Raw genomic sequence first — 13,854 nt, 5'->3', positions numbered from 1 at the left:
GTGCTGCTGCTAACTCTATTCTTCTTTTACACAGAGTGACGATGGATTTGCAACGAACCTGCTGGCTCTTTACCAGACACCACTGCCCTGCCCTGCATGAACTAGAGGGGAACAACAGAGCCACAGGTCATTCTCTGCCTAATGGCCAGAGAAAAGAACTATCATCTGGGTGTGGAGAGCAGAGGGAAAAAGCCAAAGGACTGTGTGAGCTGCAGGCCAGAGACAGTAATCTGGGAACTAGCCAGGCAGTGAGCAGCCCGAGAAAGTAATGATCCTGGAAAGCTGAGAACCAAGCCTAGAAGCAGGTTGTGGCTGACGCAGATGTAGCAGGGGCAGGATAGAGAGGATGCAGCCTATAAGCAGAAGGCAGGAGCTGTGACAGCAGCACCATCCCTTCCTCACCTACACCTGCCAGCGTTGGAGGTGGGTGAATAATGGAATTTTCGATTTGCTGGTGATTCCGAAACAAAGAGTCCAAGTGACAATGTCATTTTTTTCAAAATTTTTGGAGAATTTAAAAAATGTCAAGCCAGGTCAAAACAAAATGGCTTATTTTGACCCGACTCAACATTTTTTATCTTGATTTTGGGTATCTTGACAAAAGCAAGGGTGGACCAGAGTCACAAAATGCAGGGTGGGGGACGCTGCAGGTCATAGAATCATAGAATACCAGGGTTGGAAGGGACCTCAGGAGGTCATCGAGTCCAACCCCCTGCTCAAAGCAGGACCAATCCCCAACTAAATCAAGGTCCTTTCGCCCAGGATACTCGCTCAGAATGGGAAAATTGCACTTGGGTCTCCCATGGTACAGAAGAGCACACGGGGCTATGCTGGTCTAGGCTTCTCTCAGTTGAAGCTATACCACTTTTGATAAATAATTGAATAGTCATTGAATCAAAGACTTTAACTCTCACATCCTAGGTGAGTGCTCCATTTACTAGGCTATAGAATCAGTCTCACTCAGGTTCCCTGGCCCAATGATTATTCATTGTCATTTGCAGACTATTCACTGAAAAAATACACCCAGCTCTAGCCAGAGCATGTCCAAGTCTGTGCTAGGAAAAGGGGTGGACCCTGGTTTGGTGAGGGGGTGGGCTGGGGGTCATGCACTCTGATGCCATTAAACTTACCCAGGAAAAGTAGTACAGCCCAGGCTGTATTACATTTCCCCCATAGCACTGCCTTTAGGGGTTGCAAGAATGCAGGCTGGGAGACAGACCCTTCCTTCATGCTTTGCCCCAGGGGCACGCGCAAAGCCCTCTTCCCTGAGCGCCCATAAAGAGGAATCTCTGTGAGATCTCTCGTAGACATTTCCAACTGAAGAGCCTGCCACCCATGACTTGTAACATGGGACGGGAACAAAATGGCCCCAGCCTTTCCGGACCCCTTCCTCTCATAACAGGAGAAGTTTGGAGACAAATGCTTAGACTTGTTGGGAAGAGAGAGCTGTAAACACATTTAATAAACAAACAGGATGGGCTAAATGCAGTGTGTATAATGGTCAAGACAGCACAGCTACTGGTGAAGGCTCCCAACCCCTTTCTCCAGGGGGATATGGAGAGGTGTGTGAGTGGGGTCAGGAGTTTATTGTCGGGGACAGTCACTGTCAAACAGAAGGATCTCCTCCTTTCTGTACAGTTCAACCAGCTTCTCCTCTAACTCACCGAGAGTGAGCAGCTCAACTGCATTCTGATCATTCAGAGCAATGACTGCCCAGGACTTCCTGTGATTGTTATCAATCTCACAGCAGGCAGCAGACCAGATGTGGCTGGGCTTATTGACTCTGCCTCCAGCTATGTAATTGTTGCCCGGAACCACTCCCACAACGACGTATGTGGTAGCACACCCTTCAGTCCTACTCATCATTACCTCTTGTTCGTAGTTGTTCCATTTCCCACTATTGAGATTCATAAACTGTGGCACAATGTTGGTTAGGGTGAAGGTAGCAGCCTTATAATCAGGGTTGGGTTGGTGCCCATTGGGGTTCAAGTGGCCCCTGTTGAAATTAGTCAAATTCTTATAATCTCGGAGGACGGCCTGGCTCTCATTAAGCAGTCCCTGGTCAACACCGATATCATTTAAGAGGATCCATTCAGTTGCCATTTCCTTTTGGTAATTTGAACCCATCAGCTTGAAAGTCAAAAAACAAATAAAGAGGTCAGTCACGTGTGCAGCAGAAATGGAGCCAGTGTCCTGGGGCAGGTGCCTTTGGAGGTCTAAAGGAATTGGTAGCGCTAGGCAAGAGATCTCCCCAGGGCTCTGTGTTCTTGCTTCTTGGGCCCCTGGGGCCAGTGTGTGAGCTGGAAGGAAGTTCACCAGCAGCCTCGTTCACAGTCGTGACTAGTGTGAAAGAGGAGCCACACTTGGAGTAACTTCCTTGCTTCCTGAGGGCTGGATTGTGCCCACAGTAATGTGGCACAGAGCTACCCTGACCCGGAGGAGCGCAGAAGTCTGCATTCAGTTTGGGGCAACTCATTCATAGAAAAATGTAAAAAAAATGGGAGGGGATTCTGAGATGAGCAATAGATGATCCACCCTCAGTGCTCTACAGGGAGCTGACAACTCCCAAGGTTTCTGCTAAAATGCCCCTAGGGGAACCACAAATTTGTCAGTTGACTCAACCCTGTCCTTGTGAGCCAGAAACACCCAGGTTAGTATATAATTCCATTTCAACGTGGAGATTGCATTAGTACAATAACGAAGTACATTTTTGACCACTGTTTTCTTGAGTTCCAATAAGAGTAAATCATAAAAATGCTTTGCATGACCACAGCACCTTTTCCCCGAAGAGCCGAAACCACTTGACAAAGATCAATTAACTCTCACAATAACTCTATGAAGTAGATAAGCATTAATATCTCCATTCTATACCTGGTGATGACAGGGCACAGACAAGGTGTGACCTGCCCTAGGTTGCACAGCAAGTCAGTAGAAGTGAGGAATAGGACTCAGCAATTTTAGCTCCCAGTGTCCTGCTGTAACTGCACGTCTTTGTCACAATGATGTGACCCTGCACTACAGCATGGGACAGGGAATTCCCAGCTGTGGGGTGTGTGTGTGTGTACATATATTGGGATTTATTCTATATTTCAATTTTTCATGTCCAAGATTGTGCCCTATTGTAATGGAGAGGCAGTCAGGAGAGCATCTTACCTGGGGTTCTACCATCCAGCTATCAGGTCGCTTACCATAACCAGGTTGGTACACATAGGCAGAGTATATTGGAATGCGGTTGTCCCTGTCATACAAAGTAGCAAAGCGATACTGATTCTTGTAAAGTTGGCAAATCTGGGCTGGATTGGCAGGTTTGATGGCATCATCTGGGGGGGTTTCCCTGAAGAAAAACTGAGGGCATGTGTTTTCAAAAGATGTCACCACCTCACTGTTCCCCAGCATGAGGCAGCATATGGAAAACTGGAGCAGCACCAGCAGCAGCATGGGAACGAGTTAACGCCAAAGGCTCTTCTGTACCTGAAGAACAAATGTAAATAGAATTTAAGCTTGGTGTAAAAATGGTCTCCAAGAGGAGTGAGAGGCTCTAGCCGGGGAACAGCTGTCCTATATGGCAACCACCTTGCCTCAAAAAGTGGAAACTAACATGGAAGTTAGTGCTGCTCCTTGAGCTGTCAGAGAAGGAGGTTAAAGCACATACTTCAGGAGGGAGTCAATGGCACCATCATTTCTGACTGAGTCACACTCCTACAACAGGGGCAGGAAGAAGGAGGAGAGCTGTGTGAAGAGGTTGATGGCCTACGTAGACATAACCATATTTCTCCATCTGGCTGGTTAGAAAACCACACGTCTCCCCTATCTCTGTGGCTGCAAATCCCTGTTCCCAAAGGGAAAATGCAGGAGATTTCTGCAATTTGAAATATGCAGAGTTTCAGGATCATTTTCCCCACGGTTATTCTATGTGAGGGGAGGATTTGGCTCAAACATTCGCATTTGGAACAAAGTAGACCTGCCAGCCACCAACCCTACATCTGCCTGTCCTTAGCTGTTAGCAGGAGGATATCCTGTTGCTTGGAGAAAACAACCTATACAATTACCACCACGATGCCAGAAAATCTGGATGTTTTATCCTAGTTCAGCCACATCTCATGATGTAAGATGAACTGGTCCAAAACTGCGGTTCTTCCAATTTCACTGGGATCTGCAAAACCTCAATCATTGGCGCTGAGCAAGTGCTATTAAAACAATTCGCCTACACACCTGTTTCAGAGGTCACCAGAACAGAAAGCTTTCTGCACCAAGTAATTAGAACAATCATGTTATAATACATATCAAACCGTATTTGGATGGCCGCTGCTTTATATCAGCGGCTCCCTGCTATCAGCAGCCGGAGAGCTTAGGATATGATCCAAAGTTCACTGTTTTTCCATTATCTTCAACATCTTCAAAGGCTGATTGCACTTGGGTGGAAGAAAGAGTCCCAGAAACAGGTCTCTGTATTAGGTCTCCCTCCACAGTGTTTGCATTTTTTATCTCAAGAGACAATAGATTGGCTTTCACGGAAACGTCTTCCGGTCGGAAACTCATGATTACAAAATATATCAATAACAATTTTTCAAAAAGAAACCAACCTACCGAGGGAAAGGTCTGCACACCAACTTGTCAATTGGCTTGATTCTGTTTGCACCACCAAAGTTGTAGTGGATTTTTCAAAAGCTTCCCTGAGAGAATGAGCCTACGAGCCTGAACCTGTTTATATATGTTTAAGCAGAGTCTGAGTGAGCTCTCTCCTGACATCTAGTGGTGAGCTGTAGAAAAAGACTTCAGAAGCTGATCTTATTTGCATGGACACACCCACCCTGCCTAGGTGCTCAGCATGATGGGATTGCTTGCCCAAATGATCACTTGTGGCTGGTGTTGGATCCCCAGTCTCCTTCTTATTGGGGCAGGAGTAATAAAGGCTTGTTATCCTTGTTGTGTGAGCTGAGGGCAGCAGAACTGTACCTGGCATACCCCATGGAGGGACTCACCCTCAACTGAACAGCACTTGCTAGGCAGAGGATGTGGGTTCTAAAGCCCAATGAGTTGAAAGAGGGTGGGGACAAATATTTGTGCCTGGTGGTGTAGGCCCTGGATGCCAATTGGTATCTCACCTCTCCAGGGTATAATAAAAGAGCTAATTTAGACTCAATTCAAAATCTTGTTGCATGCTGCAGAGCTGAAATCACTGATACCTAGGTCCAAGTATGCAAGAAGCCTGGGGAACAATCAGGGAGAACTGGAAGTCCTGGCACAGTCAAGGAACTGTGATATGATTAAAATAACAGAGATTTGATGTCAAGTATCAGAGGGGTAGCTGTGTTAGTCTGGATCTGTAAAAAGCAACAAAGAGTCCTGTGGCACCTTATAGACTAACAGACGTATTAGAGCATAAGCTTTAGTGGGTGAAAGTTATTTTGATGGGATAACTCACATGAATGGAGTACTGTCATGGATGTATATAAACTGCTCAGGAAAGACAAGCAGGGCAGAAAAGGTGCGGGAGTTGCATTGTATGTAAGAGAGCAGTATGACTGCTCAGAGCTCCGGTATGAAACTGCAGAAAAATCTGAGAGTCTCTGGATTAAGTTTAGAAGTGTGAGCAACAAGGGTGATGTCGTGGTTGGAGTCTGCTATAGACCACCAGACCAGGGGGATGAGGTGGACGAGGCTTTCTTCCAGGAACTAACAGAATTTACTAGATCGCAGGCCCTGGTTCTCATGGGAGACTTTACTCACCCTGATATCTGCTGGGAGAGCAATACAGCGGTGCACAGACAATCCAGGAAGATTTGGAAAGTGTAGGGGACAATTTCCTGGTGCAAGTGCTGGAGGAACCAACTAGGGGCAGAGCTCTTCTTGACCTGCTGCTCACAAACCGGGAAGAATTAGTAGGGGAAGCAAAAGTGAATGGGAACTTGGGAGGCAGTGACCATGAGATGGTCGAGTTCAGGATCCTGACACAAGGAAGAAAGGAGGGCAGCAGAATACAGACCCTGGACTTCAGAAAAGCAGACTTTGACTCCCTCAGGGAACTGATGGGCGGGATCCCCTGGGAGATTAACATGAGGGGCAAAGGAGTCCAGGAGAGCTGGCTGTATTTTAAAGCATCCTAATTGAGGTTGCAGGAACAAACCATCCTGATGTGTAGAAAGAATAGTAAATATGGCAGGCGACCAGCTTGGCTTACCAGTGAAATCCTTGCTGATCTTAAACACAAAAAAGAAGCTTACAAGAAGTGGAAGATTGGACAAATGACCAGGGAGGAGTATAAAAATATTGCTCAGGCGTGCAGGAGTGAAATCAGGAAGGCCAAATCGCACTTGGAGTTGCAGCTAGCAAGAGATGTTTAGAGTAACAAGAAGGGTTTCTTCAGGTATGTTAGCAACAAGAAGAAAGTTGAGGAAAGTGTGGGCCCCTTACTGAATGAGGGAGGCAACCTAGTGACCGAGGATGTGGAAAAAGCTAATGCACTCAATGCTTTTTTTGCCTCTGTCTTCACAAACAAGGTCAGCTCCCAGACTGCTGCACTGGGCAGCACAGTATGGGGAGGAGGTGACCAGCCCTCTATGGAGAAAGAAGTGGTTCGGGACTATTTAGAAAAGCTGGATGAGCACAAGTCCATGGGGCCGGATGCGCTGCATCCGAGGATGCTAAAGGAGTTGGCGGATGTGATTGCAGAGCCATTGGCCATTATCTTTGAAAACTCATGGCGATCGGGGGAGGTCTCGGATGACTGGAAAAAGGCGAATGTAGTGCCCATCTTTAAAAAAGGGAAGGAGGAGGATCCGGGGAACTACAGGCCAGTCAGCATCACCTCAGTCCCTGGAAAAATCATGGAGCAGGTCCTCAAGGAATCAATTCTGAAGCACTTAAAGGAGAGGAAAGTGATCAGGAACAGTCAGTATGGGCAAGTCATGCCTGACTAACCTAATTGCCTTCTATGAGGAGATAACTGGCTCTGTGGATGAGGGGAAAGCAGTGGATGTGTTATTCCTTGACTTTAGCAAAGCTTTTGCTACAGTCTCCCACAGTATTCTTGCCAGCAAGTTAAAGAAGTATGGGCTGGATGAATGGACTATAAGGTGGATAGAAAGCTGGCTAGATTGTCGGGCTCAATGGGTAGTGATCAACGGCTCCATGTCTAGTTGGCAGCCGGTATCAAGCGGAGTGCCCCAAGGGTCAGTCCTGGGGCCAGTTTTGATCAATATCTTCATTAATGATCTGGAGGATGGCGTGGACTGTACTCTCAGCAAGTTTGCAGATGACACTAAACTGGGAGGAGTGGTGGATATGCTGGAGGGTAGGGATAGGATACAGAGGGACCTAGACAAATTAGAGGATTGGACCAAAAGAAACCTGATAAGGTTCAACAAGGACAAGTGCAGAGTCCTGCACTTAGGACAGAAGAATCCCATGCACTGTTACAGACTAGGGACTGAATGGCTAGGCAGCAGTTCTGCAGAAAAGGACCTAGGGGTTACAGTGGACGAGAAGCTGGATATGAGTCAACAGTGTGCCCTTGTTGCCAAGAAGACTAATGGCATTTTGGGCTGTATAAGTAGGGGCATTGCCAGCAGATCGAGGGACATGATCATTCCCCTCTATTCGACATTGGTGAGGCCTCATCTGGAGTACTGTGTCCAGTTTTGGCCCCACACTACAAGAAAGGATGTGGAAAAACTGGAAAGAGTCCAGCGGAGGGCAACAAAAATGATTAGGGGGCTGGAGCACATGACTTATGAGGAGAGGCTGAGGGAACTGGGATTGTTTAGTCTGCAGAAGAGAAGAATGAGGGGGGATTTGATAGCAGCCTTCAACTACCTGAAAGGGGTTCCAAAGAGGATGGATCTAGACTGTTCTCAGTGGTAGCAGATGATAGAACAAGGAGTAATGGTCTCAAGTTGCAGTGGGGGAGGTCTAGGTTGGATATTAGGAAAAAACATTTTCACTAGGAGGGTGGTGAAGCATTGGAATGGGTTACCTAGGGAGGTGGTGGAATCTCCTTCCTTCGAGGTTTTTAAGGTCAGGCTTGACAAAGCCCTGGCTGGGATGATTTAGTTGGGGATTGGCCCTGCTTTGAGCAGGGGGTTGGACTAGATGACCTCCCAAGGTCCCTTCCAACCCTGATATTCTATGATTCTCTATTCTAAGTATTAGACCTACTTTAGGACAGGTCTCTATTGCAAGAGTGTGCCCAGTGGTAAAGCTCCCTCTCTAACAGCTGAAATCACTGAGAGCTGTGTTAAGTGTGTGGGGGGAGGGGCCCTGAAGACCTCTTGGTGAGTGGGCAGCTGGTGGAGAGGTGTGGCAAGCAGCCAGACGGGTGGTTGGGGGGAGGCGTGGCAGTTGTCCGTTGGGGGCAATGAGCAGTGCAGTGTGTAAGGTGCCTCCTGACCCCCTCTGCCTTCCACACAGGGTGGGAGGTGAACTCTGTGGATGCACCTCTGAACTCTGGGGCTGCACTGGCCAAGGACAGCAACTGTGAGCGGGGTGCAGAGAAGGGACAGGCCCGTTAAAGGGACTTTTGAGTTGCTGGACTTAAGACCCTGAGGGGAAAAGGACACTACTCAAGTTACTTGGGGGTGGGTCTTTTGCTCATGGTTTGTGTTTATGAACCCTAGTTGAGGTGTTTTCCCAAATTAATGCTCCGCCAGCATGATCTCACATGCACGGTATGTGGGAGGTCACACCACATGGAGAATGCCCTTCGAGCACCCCACCCCACCCCTGCCAGTATGAGCTTGCATGCACAGTGTGTGCTGCAAGGTCATGTAGCACAGCGCCTGCATTTTGAAGCACAGGTGTCCCCGTCCCCATGAGTGTGATCTTGCACACACAGTGCGTGTGAGATCATGCCGGTGAAGGCGGAGCAGCACGCTTTTCAAAATGGCATCCTCCGCGTGTGACACCAGACAAGACCACGTTGGGTTTGATATCAGTACCAGCCAGGGAACAAACGACATAAAAACAGGACTGCCCAGCTTAACACTGGACGGATAGCCTCCCTAATCAAGACAAGGCGGCGCCTGGGCCAAATGTGAATGAGTGGCATTGTGACCTGGTGCAAACCGTTGCAACACCACTCAAATTTGGCCTGTGCGGCATGGCCAATGGGAGTGAGCAGAGCTGGATGGCTGGGATCGGGAGGGGCAGCCCTAGCCCAGGACAGGAACAGAGCGCTGAGATGAGGGGACACCAGTAAGCGGCGGTTGGTGGGCTGTGGGGATTGTTGGGGGGGCTGTGGAGATTGTTGGGGGGGGCTGTGGGGTGAGCTGTTGGGGGTGAGTGAGGGATGTTGGGGTGGTTCTCGGGGGGGAAATAGGGATTTACGGGTTGTGGGGTGGGGGCCAGGATGCTGGGGGTCAGTGTGGGGGGCATTGGGGGCTGCAGTGACAGAGAAGTATACCAGGGCTGTTGGGATATCTGTGGGAGCTGTCAGGATAAGTGGGGGCTGGTGGAGAAACCATTGTCAACCTGGTCTGATCTGCCAGTTAAACTGGGTGTATGGAGTGGCCTAAACGTAGCTGGAGCATAACCGTGAAGCTTGCAGAAAACACTAACGTTGTAAGAACAGTATTTTACACGTTCTGCCAATGGGCTTTTTGCCTACCTGTGCGCTTTGGCTCTGCCTTGTTGCTTAGTTTAAAGTTTGGCATGTAAAAAGCTGAGTTATGCATGATTTCTCTTGATACAATGTGTATTTATTACGAGTGTGAGAAGTCTCATAATTGCTGTTGCACAGATTTTCAATGAGATAAAATATGCTGACAAAATGTTAGTTAGGTTTTGAGCATGGGTGCTTTATCTTATGGTGATATCACACACAAGATAGTCTCCAAAATCTATCTCCTGCCTGACAGAATTATCAACTTGAGATCACTACTGCAGGGCTTCTGCACTATCAAATGTAGCACTACGTCACTGCATACACCTATTATACTGGACTAAAGTTGGGAGCCTGCGCTCGGCAACTGGCATCCACATATGGACTCACAGCCAGCAAAAAGTGATGGGCCCTGGCCCCCCATTGTTGGCACCAAGTGGCCCTTCTCAGGAGCTGCTAGCAGATACAGTGCCAAACACAACTTGCAGCAATTCATGAGTGGCGCTGACAAAATGCCAGTCGTAGATTGCGGAACTCCCCTGTTGCACTGAAGGATGGTATAGGGAGGATAAACATTTCTTTTTTTTGCAACATCTTTGGGAACTGCCCAGGTGAGCTGGCAGCTGATATAACAATTTTTAACTAGAATATTTATCTTGTGTCTCGTGATAACATTTATGCAGCAATAGTTCAGTAAATGATCTTATCACATTTCGTTGGCATTGCACAAAAGCAATCTGTCATACTCGGGGGAGGGATAGTTCAGTGGTTTGAGCATTGGCCTGCTAAACTCAGGGTTTTGAGTTCGATCCTTGAGGGGGCCACTTAGGGATCTAGGGCAAAATCAGTACTTGGTCCTGCTAGTGAAGGCAGGGGGCTGGACTCGATGACCTTTCAAGGTCCCTTCCAGTTCTAGGAAATAGGATCTCTCTATTTATTTATTATACTCTGCTGATGCAGGACTAGAATCCTGTTAGGCCGTTACTCCCATTTAGCAAATAACTTTGTCTCAGAATATACAGAATATCACAGTAATGTGAAAATACACAAGACAGGGGGAGATAAACCCTACAGAACTAATTTAAAAAAAAAGGAAAAATTACAGCTAACTTGAGTACTTACAATCCACATTTAGGCACTTAATCACACCTCCATCACTCTAGAAGCTTTCTTTCTTTTGGTTATTAACCTCTCTCAATATCATTTCTACCTGATGTTGCAGAAGGACGTAGTATTTGATTAGCTGCAATTGCAGACCATGGAGTTAATAATTTGGGGGTTTAACTGATATACCGATAGTGACTACAAGGTCTAAGGTGCTTCCCTGCGGCCCAGCGACATATCCCAGGATGTTGGCCAAGTGCTTTGCCTTGATTACAACGCACGTGTGTCATTACGGCCTGCAGGTTAAAATGGCTCCTAAGAGCAACATCTTACAATGGGGTGGTTCATTCCCTCGGGGAGACGTGGTCTCTCTTCAAGTGCCTTAGTCGGAGTGTGAGCAAGAAAATAATTCACCCTTGGATCCCACTTAAACTTTAACTTTCTTAGAGGTCATCCTAGATTCCACAAGGTGTCAGCCCATCTCCTTCGGGACAGGTTCAATGATCTTTTCCAGCATCTGGTGCATCTGAGGATCTAGCCCATATTTTCCATTTCTTTGTCCTCTTTTACTCTGCTGTTTCTTGATTTTACCTTTCATTTCCTCCATAATATAAAACTCTAGTTACTGAAAAACATGACTGTAATATAAGCTAAAAGAAGAACAGGAGTACTTGTGGCACCTTAGAGACTAACAAATTTATTAGAGCATAAGCTTTCGTGGACTACAGCTGTGAGTTTCCCTTTATAGAGGTAGGTGGTTCTCTATAATTACAAGTTTGTTTTCTGTCGATTGTATTTACTTTTACAGCTTAATCAGATGATATAAAGAATACAAACAATGTGATAAATATATATGGATATAAGGAGAGACACCAAAGGCCGCAGAAAAATCTGTTGAATAATTGCTTGGTTCTGTTGTCTCTAATTAAGTAAGGTGGATTTTTCGAACAGCTCTGTCACAACATGAGAGTGGCTGTATAGCTGAGGCTGCTTGGCGGAAGGAGGAGAAATGGAGTATATTTGTGCTGTTCTAGACAGAATTATTCATGCTGGAGCCTGCAGCGGGACAGGGATCTTGCAGGTCCTGCTGGACCCACTGCCATAATAGCAGGAGCAGATAAAATGTACTTTGTTGCAGGTGGGATTGAGTGGGCAAAAAACTAGACTGCAGTAATTTGCAGAAAAACACAAAATCTCTTGTCAGTTTATCATAAATAGAATTTCAGCAATGTACAGCAAGTGTTTCTTTTCTTTATTAAATAAAGATTTTAATGCTTAATTTAAGCGAGGGATAGAAAGAGATTTGATGTCTATTAACAGGATGTCAAGGCTGCTTCCCCACTCTGAACTTTAGGGTACAAATGTGGGGGCCTGCATGAAAACTTCTAAGCTTAACTACCAGCTTAGATCTGGTCTGCTGCCACTATTCCCAAATGGATTCCCTTCCCTGGGAAGCCTTGAGAAACCTTTCACCAATTCCCTGGTGAATACAGATCCAACCCCCCTGGGATCTTAAAACAAGGAGAAATTAACCATCCCCCCTTCTTTTTCCCATCAACTCCTGGTGAATACAGATCCAACCCCCTTGGATCTAAAACAAGGAAAAATCAATCCGGTTCTTAAAAAGAAGGCTTTTAATGAAAGAAAAAGGTAAAAAATCATCTCTGTAAAATCAGTATGGAAAATAACTTTACAGGGTAATCAAACTTAAAGAGCTCAGAGGACCTCCCTCTAGCCTCAGGTTCAAAGTATAGCAAACAGAGACACTCTAGCAAAAGGTACATTTACAAGTTGAGAAAACAAAGGAAAACTAACACGCCTTGCCTGGCTATTTACTTACAAGTTTGAAATAGGAGAGACTTGTTTAGAAAGATGTGGAGAACCTGGATTGATGTCTGGTCCCTCTCAGTCCCAAGAGCGAACGAACTCCCAAACAAAGAGCACAAACAACAGCCTTCCCCCCACCAAGATTTGAAAGTATCTTGTCCCCTTATTGGTCCTTTGGGTCAGGTGTCAACCAGGTTACCCGAGCTTCTTAACCCTTTACAGGTAAAAGGATTGTGGAGTCTCTGGCCAGGAGGGATTCTATAGTACTGTACACAGGAGAGCTATTACCCTTCCCTTTATAGTTATGACACAGGAGTTGAAGTATATTTTTTACATGGTTTAAGTAAGATTTGTTTGTTTTTTTTAGTGGTAAAAATTTGTGCATGAATTCCATTTTCATATATATGAAACCAACCGTTTTTGTTTTGTTTTAGGGTTGTTAGTAGCATAGGGGAATCTCTCTCTCTTGTGGGATTTGCGGGATCTAAGGTTTTTGCAGGTAGGAGTGGGGTAAAAATGCAAGAAACTATGTGGGAGCAGGTAGGAGTGGCTATTGCATGGTGGGATGGGAACAGGATTAAAAAAAATAGTCCTGTGCAGGGCTCTAGTTCATGCCTAGCCAGCTAATTATGGTGCCAGAATTGCTTTTGTGTACTCTACAGGACTTCTCCCAAACTACAAGTTATTTGCCCCATAAAGATGAACATTTGTTACTTTCCTTTCAGACTTCCAAAGAATTCCCCATGGAAATTCTTACATGGCTGCTGGAACAGTAATGAGAATGCAGCATCTGTGCGTGTGCTCACACACCCATCTTATTTAAACACACTGTATGTCTATAATTATCTAATGCTTTGTAAACAATGAAAAGGAAAAAGTCACAGATTAGACCAACCAAAGTTGACTTTACATGGCAAGTTACTGCAAGCGCTGGGAGTTTCAGTGTGCTGTATCAGTGTCCGCACCACGTGTTACTGCCCAGCAAGCTGGTGCATTGTAGATTCACAACTTGGCTTGCTGTGTATTACCTTGGTGTGTAAACAAGCCCTTAGATTAGTTCAGCACTCTACACCAGTGATGTACTGTCGGAGGAGAATATGGCAAAACAACTGGTGAATTGTATTGATGTGTTGATGATATTAGACCAAAGTACACACTTCCTGTCTCTGACTAAATATCCTGTCTGGCCCCTATCCAATGGCTGGTTTCTTCTTAGCATATGCACAAAATACCTCAGGTGGCACGTGACCAGGATTCATCACCGAATTTGGTCCACTGGTTGGATCACTAGCTTCCCCGGCTTGGGCCAGGTACCGATGGGGAGT

General features: G+C 46.2%; 1 protein-coding gene across 2 annotated transcripts; it reads right to left on the bottom strand.

The window, feature by feature from the left end:
* Positions 1-1,439: 1,439 nt before the first annotated feature.
* Positions 1,440-12,682, bottom strand: LOC101934506 (endonuclease domain-containing 1 protein-like). 2 transcript variants are annotated; one of them, XM_005291940.4, is made up of 3 exons: positions 12,543-12,682; positions 3,154-3,471; positions 1,440-2,130 (listed from the first exon to the last, which is right to left on the bottom strand). In XM_005291940.4, exons 2-3 carry the CDS (start codon positions 3,436-3,438, stop codon positions 1,585-1,587), a joined length of 831 nt encoding a protein of 276 aa, XP_005291997.1. In that variant the 5' UTR covers positions 3,439-3,471; positions 12,543-12,682; the 3' UTR covers positions 1,440-1,584. The 2 variants fall into 2 exon arrangements, with proteins under 2 accessions (XP_005291997.1, XP_065452856.1); XM_065596784.1 differs by lacking the exon at positions 12,543-12,682 and adding an exon at positions 4,588-4,710.
* Between the last annotated feature and the right edge of the window lie 1,172 nt (positions 12,683-13,854).

This window comes from Chrysemys picta, chromosome 1 (genome assembly GCF_011386835.1).
Source record: "Chrysemys picta bellii isolate R12L10 chromosome 1, ASM1138683v2, whole genome shotgun sequence".
In the NCBI taxonomy this organism is placed as follows: domain Eukaryota; kingdom Metazoa; phylum Chordata; order Testudines; family Emydidae; genus Chrysemys; species Chrysemys picta.
This window is presented reverse-complemented; position numbering and strand designations above follow the sequence as displayed.

What these genes read in the sequence shown, in the direction of transcription:
- LOC101934506 (XM_005291940.4), bottom strand. Translation starts at nt 3,438, where the DNA reads ATGCTGCTGCTGGTGCTGCTCCAGTTTTCCATATGCTGCCTCATGCTG. An exon ending in GCTGGATGGTAGAACCCCAG is followed by an intron (nt 2,131 to 3,153) that starts GTAAGATGCTCT and finishes TTGACTTTCAAG; the next exon opens with CTGATGGGTTCAAATTACCA.